Genomic DNA, 18,307 nt, shown 5'->3' on the forward strand with positions numbered 1-18,307 from the left:
CCACGTCAATAAATTCCCAGACCTCTTTGCGTGACCTATTGCCAATATCCCGGATGTTCCATCAACCTCTTCCCTCTTTTCGTGGTGGCTGTGCAACATTCAGTCTGAAAGTGAATTCGGTCGGGTCGTAAAGAACTCATCCACACAGCCATCAGACCTCAATCACATCTCAATCCATTAAAAATATGCCTCCTAAGTTCGATCCTAACGAGATTAAAATTGGTAGGTTAACCTTTGAGAAATTTAGCGGATAATTTTGTTGAGGAGTTTGCTCATCTTTTTAAAATTTGTCATATTTCTCGTGTTCCTGTTAGTTTACTTGAGAGCCACTGGCGGTGAAGTTGGTGCTACATCAGCCCTTGCCCCCAAGATCGGTCCTCTTGGTTTGGTGAGGAATATTTTGTTGTTGATTTTATAATATATTGAGTTAAAAGTCAGCGTAAAGAAGAAGTGTGAGAATGGTCAAGGTTTGTGTTTTGTACACGTGCAGAATAAATTATCCATGATCACTTTGGTTTCACCCCAGAAAACATAGCTACCCTTGATGTCATATTTTACATTTTATCCTGTCATATCTGTTCTCACTGCGGTAAAACAGACATCATGGTTCTGGTTGCATCATTGTGGCAAATTATAGCTAAAACACAAACCGTGGCCTTGTTAAGGTTTTTGCTTTTATGCAAAAACTGAATTCTACCAGGGCCCAGTTGTTCAAAAGCTGGATAGCCCTATCTACTGGATAAATCACTGTCCAGTGGATAAGTATTAAGGAAACCAATTGCACTATCCAATGGATAGAAATTTATCCGCTGGATAGCGCTATCCATCTTTTCAACAACTGGGGCCAGAACTTTAACTTAATACATAGTTCTTTCCCAATGATAATTTTCAGTCCACTACAACATTGCAACATTGTCTGAAGAGTGTTTTGTTCCATCATTATTGCCCTTTAAACCCATTAACAATAGATGGGTGTGGGGAAGGTGCCTCATGAAACAGAAGGGGGCCACAAGCGAGCCTAGAAGGTAACCATGACAACCCTGTGAGTAGCACCCACCAGGCACCATTACACTGAGAACCTCAGTGGAAAAAGGTTCAGATACTTACTAAAAAGAGCATCCAGAGAGGAGGGAGGGTTGGGGGCAAAAAAACAACTATAACTACTGCACGCAAAAGCAACGTAAGCAAAATGATTGACTCCTGCAACAGCACTGTAAAATCACTAGGGCCCTGCTAAACGCCAAGACCGCTCCACATTCAAGACCGCCCCACTGGCCAGCATTGTCTTATGTTTAACCTCACCTAAATTACGTGTAGCCACATTAAAGTCTTTGTTGCAAATCTTCCCACGTTATCGTCTAAAGGCAACTTCTGAGAAATGATTACCCTAAGAGAATCATCCTACGACCAAACCAACCTGTCAGTTTGTGCTATCCAATTTATACCTATTTTTATGCACATTTTAACTACTTTAGTCCCCCAAGAAAGTTGGTGATGATATCGCCAAGGCAACACAGGACTGGAAGGGATTGCGTATCACTGTTCAGTTGACCATCCAGAACAGACAAGCTAAAGTGTCTGTTGTGCCAAGCGCATCATCATTGATCATCAGAGCTCTCAAGGAACCCCCAAGAGATCGCAAAAAAGTTAAGAACAGTGAGTGATCACTTGAATTTCTTAGTGCTTAGTGGTCTTAATTCTTTGAATGGGTAGTGTGTACTGGTAATTGTCAGAAAATTTAGGAAAAGCTAGTTTTATCATTGAAATCACCAGCTGATTTTGCCTTTTTTTACTAGAAAGAATACTTGGCTAAAACCTAATAACCTTAATTAGGCAGCTAGGCTGAGTGCTTAAAAACTCCTTACAGTGTGCGACCACACAAACCGAGGCCAATCAGACAAAATTTTGAGACAAATTTTGAAATTAACCAATCACAAGTCGAGTTCTAAACAATGAAATTGTGCATAATTGTATAAGGATTCAAGGATATTAAAAAATAAGGAATCGCAACATTTGCGAAACTATATGAAGCTGAAAAATGTTTTGACAATGTCTGGGTTGGCTGGACTCAAAGCCAGGAGTAAAGAAATTTTGACCAATCCAGACTTAAAGCTACAGCTGCTCATTTCACGACAAACGGCGCTCAGTGCTGAGTAAATCACAGTGTCACCGATGACAAAGATAAGGGGGAGGTTAATGCAAATTGCAATGCAATACACTCGCCCAGCTTAACCCACAAAAACAAAACTAAGATTGACTCTAGACTGCTCAAGAATAGCAAAGGAAATTGTCATGGTTAGTGGAATTTTTGCCAAGCGAAGGAGGCAAACATTACTTTATTCGTCCAAGTGACAAAAGCAAGAAAGATCAGAAAAAATCTTTGAAGCAATTTAGTCGATGATTGCCCCAAACTGAGCAACGAACCCAATGAAACACAGTTAACAAACAAAAATGGATTGAAATCCACCAATCACAAACCATATAACCTTTTGAACTTGTTCAAGTGAAGATCTGTTTCCTAGGAGTTCTGCTAAGATGATTTACGGAACAGAAAAACCCAAAATTTCTTCGAGTAATGAAAACAATTTTTGGTGAGCGGCTTGTCCTTTTTTTGTAGTTCAGATTGTTCAAAATTTCTTTACTGCTGGCTTTGATTCCGGTCAACCCAATCGTTGCAAAACATTTTCCAGCTTGATTTACACAAATGTCATGATTCCTTATTTAAAAATGATATCCTTTCGGAAACTGGTTCACAATGTATTTTGAACTGGCTCTGAGTACAAAATTATGTGCAATGTCATTTTTTAGATCTTGACGTGGTGTATTTTAAGATTTGTCCCATTTTTTGTCTGGGTAGCCTCGGTTTGTGTGGTTGCACTGTTATACAGTAGAACTTAAATACAATGAACCTCTATATCATGAAGTCCTTGGAATAATTAACAATTATTCCTCGAGCCTGAATGGGCTATTGACTCGGAGGCCATGAAGGCGAGAGGAACAATAATTTTTTTAGTAAAAACCAATTAGTTGGTCAATAATATCGAGACAAAACAACCTTAGCTAGTTAAAGCTAGACTTGTACTTTGTTTGTGTTTGTGGTTATTGGCTAATAAATAATATTATTATATAAATAATATTATTATATAATATATAATATATTATATTATTAAATTATATTATTGCACTTTCACTGCTAAAAAAGTATGAGGCTGAGGTCAGTTAAAACAGTGAGTAGGTTCAAACCCTTATTTAAGCACTTCAGCTAACTAGCATTTTATTGTTTTGTTCTTCTTAGTCAAACACAGTGGCAATCTAACACTTGACAATATCAAAGAGATTGCAAGAACCATGAGACCAAGGTCAATGGCTCGTAAATTGGAGGGAACTGTAAAGGAGATCCTTGGTACATGCCAGTCTGTGGGTTGTACCGTAGAAGGACAACCTCCTCACGATATCATTGACAAGATCAATGATGGACAAATAGAAATTGAGGTATGTTGTATCATTAGTCAGTGCTGCACTCTAACTAGCCTCCCATGCAGACGTTCTTAGTGGTTCATCACTTGTTCCTGCCCCACTAACGTCTACTGAAATGAGTGGTAAAAAACATAAGTTAACCCCGTTGGTAACGTCTGCAAGTCAGCACCAAAATCCCTGTTCTGGGCCCCCAACAGACTCAACAAATTACCGGAAATGCATTTCGAATATCCTTTCAACCTGATTGGCAAATCAGTGAATAATGGCAGTTTTAATAGGCCAATCACGGCGCTTACTCAAATCCTGCTACACAGGTGGGGGCTCAGAGCAAGGATTTCGCTTCTGTTTGGCAGACGGACTTGAACAGTTTAGTTTCAACTGAGGTGCAGGCTAAAACCAACCATAATAAAAAAATAAGTTATTGCTTGTGAGAATAGGAATCTTTCCAGGACCAATGTCAAAGGGAAATGATTCACATTGTTAGTTGAGAAATTCATGTCGTGGGACTTCAATTGGAGCCCTTTAATGTCTCTGTTTTCTTTTCTTTTTTCTTCTAAAATTTACTTTACAGTTATAAACTTTTTTAGATAACTGACATTTGTTTTCTTTTTTCCTTTCAGGAGGAATAATTCACAGCCTCAAGATAAAAACAAATAAAAATGTTGAATACAGATTATATTGTTTGCTTGCTGTAGTGATTAGATATCTCAGTTTCAAATAATTTCACCCCGGATTAACACCAAAGCACAGAGAAAGTCCCCCTAATGGAATTGCATTTCTTTAGTAATTCCACTCTGATCCGTGCAGTCATGCTTGATAGTGATTTCAACTTTTTAATCTATGGATGAAATCCTATCCTGTGGCTTTCCATTACTCTACTTGTGTAGCATTTTTTCATGGTTCTAATGATTTATTTAGGGGTTTTGTTAAGACCCTACATAACATAGACCCTAACCTGCATGCAACAAAGGACATAGGAAAGATCTGTAGGCAGGCTAACAAGACCCCACACATGCAGGGGTTCTGGTGGGAATTCTGTTGTGATTCACCTCCTATAGTAATACATGCGACGCATGTGTAATTATGTCCTGGAGATTAGGATTGTGGGCCCCTAAGACCCATTTCAAACGTTGTGCCACTGTCACGCCAAACTCAACTGATCAAATTAAATTCGACTTTAGCACGGCAGTAGCACGACGTTTGAAACCAAGTCGTGCTACTGCTGTGTAGCACGGCAATCCTTGCCATGCTACACGGCAGTAGCTCGACTTGGTTTCAAATGCCGTGCTATTGCCTTGCTGAAGTCAATTCATAAATTGTAAATACATTAGAATACACTTTAAAGTTTGCTAGACCGTTTCTTTAATTTTTGTGATTCGTTTTCAGCAACAGCCGTTCTATTCCACTGAATTAAATTAGACGTCTGAAACCAAGTCGTGCTTTACCTAGTGACGTGCTGCAGTCGAGCTACAGTCGAGCCAGCTTAGCACGGAAGTAGCATGACGTTTGAAACAGGCCTAACCTGCCTAGCCGGGGGGCACATTCATGTAACAACAAATTCCAGCATGCTGTAGTAATTGACCATTACAGAAAATACCATAACATACCATAATGCTCTTTGTTTGTCATCCCAAAAATTTGCACAAGCATAGTTTTCAGTTTCTCTTGGGAGTAAAAATGGCCCCAAGAGAAAAACTGAAAACAATGCTTATGTAAAATTTTGGGGTAACAAACAAAGGGCATTGTGGTATGTTATGGTATTTTCTGTCGGTAAAGCTTCAAGCTTGACCACTTCGACCAATATACCTAATCAGGCGATAGCACAAGGCAAGAGAAAAGCCCTCTTTCTTTCTGATATGAAACAGGCTAGGCTACAACCGCGACCATGCAAGTAATCCCACCCTGGAATGGCAGGGTTGTAAGATTGCATGAAAATGCACGTTATTGTTAAACAGGCCCTGGGTATAAAAAGAAAATGATCGGAAAAGACTGTAATTCTGTGCATTTTTCATCCCTCTAAATAAGAGTGAAAAAAAAAAATCCCTGTCATGTTGGTTGGAAATACTCAACTGCAGCAGAAACACAAATAGCTAGCCATTGACCAGCCCTGTTCTCTTCCCCTTCACCGTTACCCTCACCCCCACCCCCACACTCAACCTTACCCTCATTTTAGCAATGCCGGTTACTGAAAAATCCAATTCAGTTATAAAATACTTCAACGAGTTAGCAATTAGCCTGTTCCAGGTTCCGAGATAGTCGGGTCCTTTTACTTTCGCGTCTTCCCCACTATCTGAGAAACTACAAGTAGAAACAGGCTGCAATGGTTAGCCATAAGCACCCTTTTTTTTATTGTCACACATTGTGTGGCATACACGACGAAAGTAAATTCTCTCTGAAAAGCGTTGTAAGCAATACGAGGACATCGCATTTTTATCAGTCTGTTTAATAGACTGAAAACTATTCGATAATTCTCCTAGATTGTTCGTCGCTGCTTTGTGCCAACCTTTTGCTTACGGAGTGATTGTCTTTCGGTCCCGGGAGGATGAATACAAGCATTGACATTCCCATTGCATCACTTGCAGGTATCACGAGTTGGTACCGGTGTTGTGCATTGTCGTTCTTGCAGCTGAAAGTGACGAATTGTTGTGATTTGAAGGGTTTTACATTGAACGTTTACCTGAGCGTACCCCTAGCGCTGAGCTGATCGATTGTGAAACACTTCAAAATCAATATAATTCGTCGTTTCCAGCTACAAGAATAACAATACACAGCATTTCAGGTAAAAACAGTTACACAATTTGTGTGGGCTTTCTGTTACCCAACGTAATTCTAGGATCTTCCTGGTACTAGGATCTTCCTCCCTTCATGTAAACACCCCCTTAAAAAATGTTCATCCGTTATATGTCCAGGCCGTTTGGACATCTATCTGTTTTTTTTTTAAAGCTCAACTCTGATGTCAGAGTCCTCGCTTTCCTGACTATAAATAAATAAAAAACCAATAGAAATCGATAGAGGAAAAGTCGTGGCCAATGGATAATTATTGATCTTTATCGATTTTCATCAGCACTAAAATTTCCATGATTGTGTTTCAGTGGTCAACATTATCAAAGGAATATATGGGATATTGTTTCTGGAACATGAATTAGTAAATTATTAATTATGTGGCTTTAGATAACTTTGTAGCCAAATTCATTTTGCAAATTACATTCAATATTTTAACAAAACACTTTCAGATCAACAGGATAAAAAAGAGTTATAAATGCATAAACTTAACGTAAACAACTGATTCAGTTTGCTTTCATTGGAAACAGCTATTTTGGCACAAAAGTGTGTGACGTTTAAAACTTAACTTGTCGGGTGGAGAGGGCAAAGAGTGCTCAATAGCTATTTAACTATATAGCCCCAATCAGCTAACCAGACCAGTGAAGTATAATTGAAAAATGTATGGAAAAGCACATAAAACATGATAATGCCAGTTGCTAGCTCTACGCCCCGGGGAGGGGGGGGGGGGGGAGGGGTTACTCCACACATTACCTATACGGGTATGTGCCGCCCAACGGGGTCGTGATTTTGAAGCTCCTGATTTAGAACAGGGTATCCATTTCAGAGGCGTTTTCTAGAGCGGGGTATAAAAAATTGTGGAGCGCGGCTTTATCTTCTGCTTAAAATTTTTGCTGATAATGAAGAAGCATTTATTTGATTTATAAGTCGAACAAATAAAGAAATATTTTTTTAAAAAAATAGGGCTATTTCAATTTACAAACTTTCTAGAACAGAGTATAAAAAATTGGCCCATTTCTAGAATGGGGTATCAGTTTTAGGGCGAATTCTAGAACGGGGTATAAAAAATTGGCCCATTTCTAGAACGGGGTATCAATTTTAGGGGAAATTTTTTTTAGAATGGGGTGGAGTCCTGGGCGGCGCATACCCACCCAAAAAATACCCAAGTGCCTTCCCCCGGGCTGTACACAAGTCTTTCAAACTAGGGCCAGTTTTCAATGCATTAGTGGGTTTAAAACTAACCAATGATTTGGAGGTAGCATATCCACTTAGTGTTTCTTTGTCTACCTGATACCTGGTTGAATTGGAATTTGGAAATGTTGCTTTTTGATGAGAGGGGAAAACTGGAGTACCCACAGAAAAACCTCTTGAGCAAAGGAGAGAACCAACAACAAACGCAACCCACATATGGTGTTCATGAATGGATTTGAACTTGGACCACATTGGTGGGAGGCGAGTGCTCTCACCACTGTTTATTAGACGCCCATCTCTAATAAATGCCTCCTGTCTAGGAAGTACAGTTTGTAGCAAAAAGGAGCAAAATCATTAGGGTTTGCATGTTGTATTTTGTTCAATGTCAGGTTCAAAGAAGGACCAAAATTAATGACCGTGAATGGGGATTCTGGCATCGAATTTGAGATTTGGATCTCTATCGGCCTAGACTAGATGTTACCCTACAGTATGTTGCCCAGTATCCAGCCACGTCAGTTTAACATTGCAATAACTTTCCTTTCTTGGTCACAAGAGTTCTCAAATTTATCCCAAAGACAGTCTATTTAAAACTGTGAAAGGTTTGAACCGAGGAGTCATTCAAAAGAACCATGTTGATTTGTTCATGCTCAGTCGCCACTAATTTGGGCTGCTGTTTTCTAGCACTAATTCCTCCTTTCTCATCTCTCACTCCCTTTGAGAAATTTTTCTGACCGTTGCAACCCCATTCTAGCAGTCACAATTGGGGGATTTGTATGAGAATTCCCAGTTCAACTTCGATTCTTCCAGTTATATATGGAAGATGTAGTCACACAAAACAAGCCATCCACACGAAATCGATTCGCCTCTGAATGAGTGAAGAAAATTTCCATGAGGAGTTTTGTAGAATTACATTATACAGATTATAATTATTATATATCCTAAGCTTTAATTATTGTTATAGATATGAAATAAATCTTCCCCGGATAATGAACGCAGCTAATTCATTGATTCTACACAGCAAAGAAAAAAAATGGCTGGATACTGGGCACCTGACATCAATACTAAGTGAATGTTTCTGGCCCCCATTATTCCAAACAAATTGAATATCAAGTACCGGTATTTCCACTTTATATGTAAAACAGTTTCTTTGAAAATATCTCGTATTAGCAACCCTTATTTGAACACCACAAGTTCTGCTGTACAGTAAACAGTGTAAATATTAGCCATAAAAAGGTTACACACCTGAACAGAATGGCACTTTCTGTTTACTGTTTTTCAAGCTGCAAACCTGCCAAAACTTGCATTTTAAAGCTAAAATCTTCAGCTTTTATTCGAAATGCTTTGTTTACTGAAAAGTAGAAAGGGCACTGCAAAAATTGAGTTTTTGTTTCAAGTGGCCGGTTACTAGTAGTGGACGGATACTGGCAAACATATAACTCTCTTTATATTTTTTCCTATCTATTACACCTCCCCTCTTGGACCCCTAAAAATTTGATAAAATTTAAATTCCAAATAATGCTGCACAAAACTAAGCCTTTTATGAACACTTTTAGATCTGATAAAAGAAGTCCTTACTGGGGAAAAGTCCTTTCAATGTAAACGATGTGGGAAGTTCTTTAGTCAAGCAGAAAGCCTTAGGAAACATGAAAGAGTCCACACTGGGGAAAAGCCTTATGAATGTAAACAATGTGGCAAGTGTTTTAGTCAAGGAGGAAACCTTATAACACATGAAAGAGTCCACACTGGGGAAAAGTCTTATGAATGTAAAGAGTGTGGGAAGTGTTTTAGTGTAGCAGGAAACCTAAGAAGGCATGAAATGGTCCATACTGGGAAAAAGCCTTATAAATGTAAACAATGTGGAAAGTGTTTTAGTGAAGCAGGAACGCTAACAAGTCACGAAAGGGTCCACACTGGGGAGAAGCCTTATAAATGTAAACAATGTGGAAAGTGTTTTAGTGAAGCAGGAACACTAAAGAAACATGAAAGAGTCCACACTGGAGAAAAGCCATATGAATGTAAACTATGTGGCAAGTGTTTTAGTCGAGCAGAAAACCTTAAGAAACATGAAAGAGTCCACACTGGAGAGAAGCCCTATGAATGCAAACAATGTGGGAAGTTTTTTAATGAAGCAGGAAACCTTAGAAAACATGAAAGAGTCCACACTGGGGAGAAGTCGTATGAATGTAAACAGTGTGGGAGGTGTTTTAGTGTCGCAGGAAACCTAAGGAGGCATGAAAGAGTCCACACTGGGGAAAAGCCTTATGAATGTAAACAATGTGACAAGTGTTTTAGTAATGCGAGAAACCTAACACGTCACGAAATGGTCCACACTGGGGAAAAGCCTTATAAATGTAAACTATGTGGGAAGTGTTTTAGTGAAGCAGGAACACTAAAGAGTCATGAAAGAGTTCATACTGGAGAAAAGCCATATGAATGTAAACTGTGTGGCAAGTGTTTTAGTGAAGCAGGAAATCTTAGGAAACATGAAAGACTTCACACTGGTGAGAAGTCTTTTGAATGTAAACAATGTGGGAAGTGTTTTAGTCAAGCAGGGACACTAAAGAGTCATGAAAGAGTCCACACTGGGGAAAAGCCATATGGATGTAAACTGTGTGGCAAGTGTTTTAGTAAAGCAGGAAACCTTAGGACACATGAAAGAGTCCACACTGGGGAGAAGTCTTTTGAATGTAAACAATGTGGGAAGTGTTTTAGTCAAGCGGGACACCTAAGAAGGCATGAAAGGGTCCACAGTGGGAAAAAGTCTTAGGAAAACGATGTGGCCGGTGTTTTAGTCATGTAGGAAATCAAAGGAGCATGAAAGAGTCCATACTGGGGAAAGGCCTAATGAATGTAAAATGGTGTGAGAAGTGTTTTAAGGAAACAGGACACCTAGAGTCATGAAAGAGTCCAAACTGGAGAAAATCCTTAGGAATCTAAACGATGTAGGAAGTGTTTCAAAAAAGCAGGATCACTAAGGAGGCATCAAAAAGTCTACACTGTAAACGATGGTAAGAAAGGCCTGTGATCAGTCATGATTGAGAAATAGATCTGTTGGATTTAAACAGTAATTTTCCTGTTTTGTTGGCGGTCAACTTGAAAGCGAAACAGTAAGTCTGCTCATTTGGTGGAAGCGGCAAGTCGCGGTAGGCGAAAAGAATGTAATCAAACGCTACCGCTAAGCGTTTTCTTCAGTGGATTGAGCTGGCGATATCTTTCTTGGAAACGAATCGTACGACTCCAAAATTTTTTCGGAGTTTGACTTTTGAGAAAGCGTGAGAAATCAGTGGCCAACTCGTGAGAAAGGCCGTGAAATCGTGAGACTCACGAGAAAGCGTAAGACTTGGCAAGACTGCGGCAACACATACCAGGAACCAGGAGGCCAACGATGTAGGCGCCGACTAATTTTTTGTGGTTGTAGTCTTTTTTAATAGAGTGCGCGGGGGAAAGAAGGAAACACGCGAGGAGGATAGGAGCCGATTAGGAGGCGCCTCCTCTAAATTTCTCCTCTTGTGCGCGCGAGTGCCTCCTCGAAGTTTCTCCCCTCTCCCTACAAATAAACCGGCGCCTGCAACACGAATTTACAGAGCTATAGAGTGGTTTTCGTTTGAGTGTCGTAAAACCAAAACCAAAGTAATTACTCTGGCCAATCACATAGGACACAGACAATACATTGAACCAATCAAAACTCGAAGTAATTACATGTGGCTGACGCAAAGCGCGGGAAAATGCATGCGAGCACGTCACAATTGGCTTTGGTTTTACTTCTGATTGGATGAAAAGGTGGCGCGAATCTTTGAGCCAATCGCATCGTGTAGAAAGTGCAAAACCAATTACTTTTCGACACTCAAATGAAAACCGCTCTATCTTCATTAGTTATCAACGATTCACTTTCACACTTGGTATATTTACTGACTTTAAGGCGTTCTTTCCCAGTGGCGGATCCAGACCTTAAGTTAAGAGGGGAGCGGGGACCCGGTCTCAAAAAAAGATTTTTTCAGCCCTTCGGGCCTCAGTTTGGTCTAACAATTGTTGGTTTTCACATGACGTCACTAAAACTCAAACTAAAAAACTATCGATTCTACCGAGATTTTACTTTCACGATGTATTAGAGCAGCTGAAAACTAATTTTCATACAAATTTTGGCTTCAAAAGGTTTCTTGGTTTTGTGATAGTGTACGCTTGAATTTCTAAGCTTTTGCGTGACGCGGCATTTACATGACGGCCAAGAGAGGTTAAAAAAATGACTTATTTCAGGAAATTTTGCTATCTAAACAGTTCGTGTAGAAGAAAAAGTATTACTTTAATGTTTATGAGTTTCTCGAAGAATAAATTCACGCTCTTGTAGCAAACCTCGGTAACAGATGTTTCTGCTGGTTTCCGTCCGCCATGTTGGAGCTCATCCAGGTGAGCACCAGCATGGCGTCTCCATACAAATCTCTATAAGTTTGGGTAAAGCATTTCTTCGGATATCTCGTAAACGAAATATTCCTCTGACCCGCATCTTCGCCAGGGTCTTTGTATATGTACTTCCTTTCATTTCCCAGATTCTGGACTTAATCTATTGAACGGTATTGATTTTTATTTTGATCTATTTTGAATGGCGTGGCACTGAAAACCAGCAATAAGGGATGGGGGCGATCCCCCCAGGCCCCTCCCCTGGACACGCCACTGCTTTCCAGTCGCGCCGGCGAATTTTCGCCAACTCGTCCGGTGAGGGTAAAAGGAGGAATGAGTTTGCGGAATGGCATGTGGCATAGCTTGCGGAATGACAAAATTATGTGGAATGTAATATATGCAGAATAACCCAAAGAAATATATTAAACTGAAAAGTGTGTCCTTTTTTGGCGCCAATCGATTTGCGAACGCAGCCGCTGTTTTAATGTTGACATCTCCGCGATGACAATCAAAAAGCCACGAACGCTCATTGTCGATTAGCCTTTTCCGCACAGTCACAATGATTCTTGCCTTTATTAGTCGGGCGGCATGGCAGCATCGATACTACAGCACGAAAGTCGGCCGTTGAAGAAAATATGTTTTGGAAGGTCACGCTCCCTTCTACTTAATAAATTTTTCCTGCAAACGATGTTTGCACGATTAACTTTACAGTTTCCTTTTACCTATATTTGTATTTGCAACCGCGTGAGAAGTGTAGCCTGTGTACAGATGTCCCCCTCCCTCAGAATTTTTTCTGAGGGAGGGGGGACGTCTGTAAACAGGCTAGAGAAGTGTTTCTTTTTCGGACGGTGGGTTACGTGATCGTGACATAATATTTAGAGATGAAAACGGATCTTGTATTTTGTTTCCTTAGCTGCTTGGTTAAGTTTCCGGCACGCGAAGCTAACAGCTGGCGGAAGAGGGCGAGTTCGAATCCTGGCAATTGAGAGTGTGTCTTTTTCTCTCTTTTTCACCTTCCTACCGTTTTAGCATTTTTTCACGATCAAACGCACACACTCACACAAACAAGGAAGGTGCGAAGACACGCGGAAAGGCCGAAAGGAGACAGAGAGCAGTTCGCTTCACTCGTTTTCTGGATTACAGATTAATGTCTGACTAGGGGCGTTCATTTAGTATCAAATATGATCTGATCCGTCCACCGTATTAATTAATAATCCCTAGAATTGTAGCCAGCCCGACTTCACGTTCAACAAGCGTTCTTTTCCCTTTAGCGTTTTGACATTTGACTTTATTATAATGGTGGGCAGAAAGAGAGAAAGTATTGTCGAAAGCAGCAAAAATAAATTAAGTATTACATAGACACGAATGCAGTAAAGCTTACCGCTACTTTCTGCTCTGCCTTGTTGGTTTAAGCCAGCAGTAATTAATGGACCAGCAAAAAAGTTGCTCACTCAAATTGGCGCCAAAAAAAAGGGGCGGCAAAGACGCGCACATGTTTTTCAGTTTAATTTATTTCTTAACGCCATTTTCCATATTTTACATTCCGCATAATTATGTCATTCCGCAAGCCGTGCCACATGCTATTCCGCAAACTCTTTCCTCCTTTTACCCTCACCGTAACTGGTCGCAGTCAAAATTTGAAAAAAACGTGGAATGGTCTATTGACCAACGTACTCTTCCCGCCTTTTTTTGATATATAATTTATGCGGAAAGGAGTGACAATCTACAGTTCGCACACAACAAAGACGACGAAGACCTCATTTGATAAAAAAGGCATTTTATTACCTATACTCCCTTACAAGAGGCTAATAGGGATGTGCCGCTGGATGGTGTCGCATTTTCACGACTGGAGTGACCATAATGGGGTCGCATTTTCAATAGATTTACTAGAATGGGGTCGCAAATTTTCGGATTTTCGGGGTAAGTAGGGATTCAAAATGGGAAGATTCTCGGTTAAAAAATCAGAACGTTGTTGTTTATTAAATTTAACAGTAAGCTCGCATTGACCGCATTACATCCCGCCGCTTGAAACCACATTGATAAGGTAGATGCATAAATAGAAAGTGACTAAGTTGGGATCGCGAAAATTACATTTTCCAAAAAGTGACTAAGATGGGGTCTATAATTAGCCAAAAAATAGACTATAATGGGGTAGGGGCTCTGAGAGGCCAGCGGCACATACCCAGCAAGCCTTAACCCAAGTACCCCCCCTCCCGGGATTTGACAATGAATGATCATCATCAGCAGGGGCGGATCCAGGAGTTTTTTTTGGAGGGGATGCACTCGTGTCTTGCTCTACTTCAACACCAATAAACCACATAGTTCAGTTTTTCTTTTTTTTTCGCAGAATACCAGTTGTATTAGAAAACCGCAGATCATCTCGGGGGGCGCACCCCCTGCACCCTTCCCCTAGATCCGCCCCTGATCAGGCAGTCATGTAGTATCAGTGATCACGCCCAGCCAGGTGCAATACCATGTGTGCATCACACTTTTTGTTGTACATTTCTTTGCCTTCGCTGCACTGCACTTCTACAACGGGTAAATGCCTAATTTCACGTATTATTGAGGACGTATTAAACAAGCGGCGGCTAAAGTTTCTTTCTCCGTGTTCTGAACATGAACGGCGGAGGAGAGAGCTCGTTTTAGCAACGCCAGTTACTGAAATAAACCAATGTCTTTTTTTTCGGTTCTTTTTTTGAAAATACTGTGCTTAGCTTAATCCGCCAATTTAATTAGCCGTAAGCAATGTATTATTTTCACCGCCCCCACTCTTTTATTGTCACACATTGCGTGGCATACACGACCAAAGTAGTGAAAGTAAGAGAAGGTAGTACTTGGTGTAAGACTGCCCAAAATGTCCCGAGCCACTGCCCACTACTATTGGGCAGTCTTACACCAAGTACTACCCCTAGACACAGGATCTAGAGGTGTTTTTTTCAGTGCGAGGCAATACGTAACGAAGACATCGCGTTTTAATCGGTCTGTGTAATAGGCTGAAAACTATTCGATAATTCTCCTAGATTGTTCGTCGTTGCTTTGTGCTTACGGTGTGGTTGTCTTTCCCGAGAGGATGAATGCAAGCATTGACATTCCCATTGCTTCACTTGCAGGTATCACGAGTTTGATCGATCGATCGTAAGTTAGGGGGCTGTACTTGTTTAGAGGGAGGAAGATCCTCCCCAGATTAGGTGGATAGTCCAGCGCCATATGTTTTCTGTATCTGGTTTACATGCAAGGTTGTACTTGTCCCTGGCGCTAGGATCTTCCTAGCTGAGTGGTAGGAAGATCGTAGTACTAGAAGATGTTAGCACCATGTGCATGTAAACTAACTTCGCTACGAAAATCCTAGTACTACAACGTAGCAATCCTCGTCACCTTGAGTTGGGACACACCTTGCAACACCCATATTCCAACAAAACGTTGTGTTCCTTCCCTCCCAATGTTGAATTTCAGGCTTCTGTGTTGCCAACTCGTAAAAACCAACATTGGGAGGGCAGAAAACATCAGGCCCGGGTTGCTCGAAGCATGGTTAGTGCTAACCAGCGTTAAATACCATGGAAACCTATACATTTTGATACCTCTTAACCAATGGTTAGCGCTAACCAGGCTTCGAGCAACCGGCCCCAGAACTGTCCCAACTAATGTGACGAGTATTATGTAGTACTAGGGACAAACCAGACAAACATGGTGGCGAGTCATTCAGTGGCTAATCACGGCAAAAAAGGCCAACCATTTTGTTTGGTGTTTCCATGTGCTGAAAGGTAGTTATTAGCCTGTGTGCAGGTGCTCCCTATCCCCTCAGAAAAAAACATCTGTACACAGTCTAGATAGTTAAATTAACATCAGTAAAGTGAGGAGAATGTCTTGACTAATCACTTTTAATTTTGTTGCCTGCCATTTTTACAGTAACAGTACTGTAACCGGGACCACTTAGACAAAGTTGACCAATTTGGTTACAGGAAAATGACAAAACTTTCCAAGAAAGTCGGTTGTGGGCCAGTCAGAAGCTGTTACAAAAATTATCAAAGGCCCATTGCCAACCTTGATGCAACGCAGTCGTTTGTTTATGTTTTGAAACCGCGCTTTTGTAAATGGCGCACTTTGATTGGTCAACACTTTTGCCAGGCTTTCTTGCAAAAAGACAAAAATAGCCAGAGCTAGTCAGCTGTGGTCGCATCAGAGTTGTACGTTTCCTCATCTGAGAAATGGTTGCACAGTTCACCTGCAAAGTCAGTAAATGAGTATTATTTCTCATGGAAGTGGATGAGTTCACTGACATTTCAGGTTTACTTGAAAGAAATGGCACGGCCCCGAGAAGAACTGCAAAGAACCGTTGTTATTTTTCAGATCTATGCCATGGCAATAGCTATTAACTATTTTCCCGGAAATGGTAAAGGAAGATGATAGAGGCAAAGTTTGTTGACAGTGAGAGTGTATTCCCACAGCTACCAAAAGTGTTTGATATTTTCATACGAAAAGGTCAAATTGTTTGGGAAATTTGTTGCATATTAATTATAACTTAGTCTGGAATGAAACTTGTAATGATAATCCAATGTTATGAAAGCAAAGAAGGCTATTCAGCAGAAATGTACTGTGAAAATTCATGAGATGATGGTAAACAACATTTAGAAGAATCATTTAAGCTTACAGTTTTTGACAAGTTCATTGCAAATGGCTCGGGTGAAGGTGATTTGGAACCATAGTATGGCTGACAATAATATTGTTTTGAACACATAGCACGAGCTGTTCGAACAAGTGACCATTTTCTTCGATCATAATTATGATCTGAGCTGTTTGAACAGATGACAATTTTTTTTGAATGGATAGCCTAAGCCGTTTGACCCAACACCAAATCTTTGGAAAAGCCTTTCATGACTATCAGTAATTTCATGTAAGACGAAATTCGCAGGATTTGTGTTCATGGCGCACAATGCATAAAGGTTGGTAATGGGCTTTTAAGTTACTTGAAGCACCAAATTTAAATATTGATAGCTAAATGTTTTTCAAGAGAGCAAAATGTTTCACCAGACAATGTTTTGCCATTGGAAACTTTTCATATAACACCCAGGAGACATATTTGTTAGATATAGGCTGTTATTTTGTCATCTACCATCGATTTCTTCGCTACCATTGCCACACTTTGCAATAAAATCATGACCTCCAGTCAAAAATTTAACTAATGTTTATGTTTTTTGCTTGCATCATTCACTCTAACCGACCTGTCAGGAAACAGGTGCTTTCTTTATCGGGTTCAAAAGATCACATCTTTGTAGGTTGTAATTGGTTGGTTTCAATCTATGTTATTTATTTTGATTGTGATTGACAACTAACTTTCTCGGAATGTATTGTTATTTTCCTGTAATCCGATTGGTCAACTTTGTCTAGACAGCCCTGGTTATAGTTGGTGCACTGCAATTCCTTCTCAAACCTTCTCTACTTGGGCACCACATGGACCAAAAATTTCTGCATGTATAAAACCCAACCACAGGGAGCCCACATAAATTGTGGGACTGTTTTAATGTATGCATGGGGATATTGAATATCGAAAAGGTTCATATTATCCTGTATTACTAAGATCAAAATTCGTTGTTTCCAGTGGCAAGAATGACAATACATAGCATTTCAGTTAAAAACAGTCACACAATTTGTGTGGGCTCTCTGTGACCCAAGGTGATTTTAGGATCTTCCTCCATGTAAACAGCCCCTTAAAAATGTTCATTCATTTATATGTCCAGGCCGTTTGGAGATCTATGTGTTTTTCTTTAAAGCTTAACTCTGATGTCACAATCCTTACTTTCCTGACTAGGGCAGTGGATAAAGTTGACAGTTGATGACACTCAATAACTATTGATAAAATTGATTGATTAAATAGAAAATCGATAGAAGTCAATAGAGAAAAAAGTCATGGCCAGTGGACAATTTTATTATTGATCTTTATCAGCACTAGAATTTCCATGTGTTTCAGTGGTTAACATTGTCAAAGAATGGGATATTGTTTCTGGAACATTAGTATATTATTAATGTGCCTTTAGTATACAGACAGATAAATTTGTTGCAAAATTTATTTTGTGAATTACACTCAATATTTTAACAAAACATTTTCAAATTGAAAAGATAAAAAAGAGTTATAAACTCAACATAAACAACTGATTCAGCTTGTTTGTATTGGAAACAGCTAATTTGGTGCAATTTTAAAAGTGTTTGACTTTTGAAACTTAACTTGGTGGGTGGAGAGGGCGAAGAGTGCTCAATAGCTATTTATGTTAAACAGCAATCAGCTAAACAGACCAATGAAGGATAATTGAAAAATGTTGGGAAAAACACATAAAACATGTGATAATACCAGTCGCTAGCTCCTGCGCAAGTCTTTCAAACGAGGCCCAGTTTTCAATGCATTATTGGGTTTAGAACCTCAAATCATAAATATGCAAAAACTGATGTTTCAGCGACATCATGAGGCCAT

The 18,307-nt window shown here is 39.9% G+C and overlaps 2 protein-coding genes across 2 annotated transcripts; both read left to right on the top strand.

Annotated features, from left to right (window-relative positions):
• The first annotated feature begins 58 nt into the window (after positions 1-58).
• On the top strand, positions 59-4,146 carry LOC140927064 (large ribosomal subunit protein uL11-like). Its single transcript, XM_073376730.1, has 5 exons — positions 59-222; positions 315-388; positions 1,476-1,656; positions 3,296-3,492; positions 4,098-4,146. The coding sequence occupies exons 1-5, from the start codon at positions 186-188 to the stop codon at positions 4,104-4,106; spliced, it is 498 nt and encodes a 165-aa protein (XP_073232831.1). The 5' UTR covers positions 59-185; the 3' UTR covers positions 4,107-4,146.
• A 1,782-nt stretch (positions 4,147-5,928) lies between these two features.
• LOC140928720 (uncharacterized) lies at positions 5,929-10,461 on the top strand. Its single transcript, XM_073378496.1, has 2 exons — positions 5,929-6,059; positions 9,003-10,461. The coding sequence occupies exons 1-2, from the start codon at positions 6,020-6,022 to the stop codon at positions 10,214-10,216; spliced, it is 1,254 nt and encodes a 417-aa protein (XP_073234597.1). The 5' UTR covers positions 5,929-6,019; the 3' UTR covers positions 10,217-10,461.
• The last annotated feature ends 7,846 nt before the right edge of the window (positions 10,462-18,307 follow it).

The sequence above is a fragment of the Porites lutea genome, chromosome 2, assembly GCF_958299795.1.
Source record: "Porites lutea chromosome 2, jaPorLute2.1, whole genome shotgun sequence".
Taxonomy (NCBI): domain Eukaryota; kingdom Metazoa; phylum Cnidaria; class Anthozoa; order Scleractinia; family Poritidae; genus Porites; species Porites lutea.

Excerpts from the sequence above, each read along its gene's own strand:
- LOC140927064 (XM_073376730.1), top strand. The coding sequence starts at position 186 with ATGCCTCCTAAGTTCGATCCTAACGAGATTAAAATTG. Across the intron at positions 223-314 it reads TCCTAACGAGATTAAAATTG|TTTACTTGAGAGCCACTGGC; the intron begins GTAGGTTAACCT and ends TGTTCCTGTTAG. Across the intron at positions 1,657-3,295 it reads TCGCAAAAAAGTTAAGAACA|TCAAACACAGTGGCAATCTA; the intron begins GTGAGTGATCAC and ends TGTTCTTCTTAG.
- LOC140928720 (XM_073378496.1), top strand. The coding sequence starts at position 6,020 with ATGAATACAAGCATTGACATTCCCATTGCATCACTTGCAG. Across the intron at positions 6,060-9,002 it reads TCCCATTGCATCACTTGCAG|ATCTGATAAAAGAAGTCCTT; the intron begins GTATCACGAGTT and ends GAACACTTTTAG.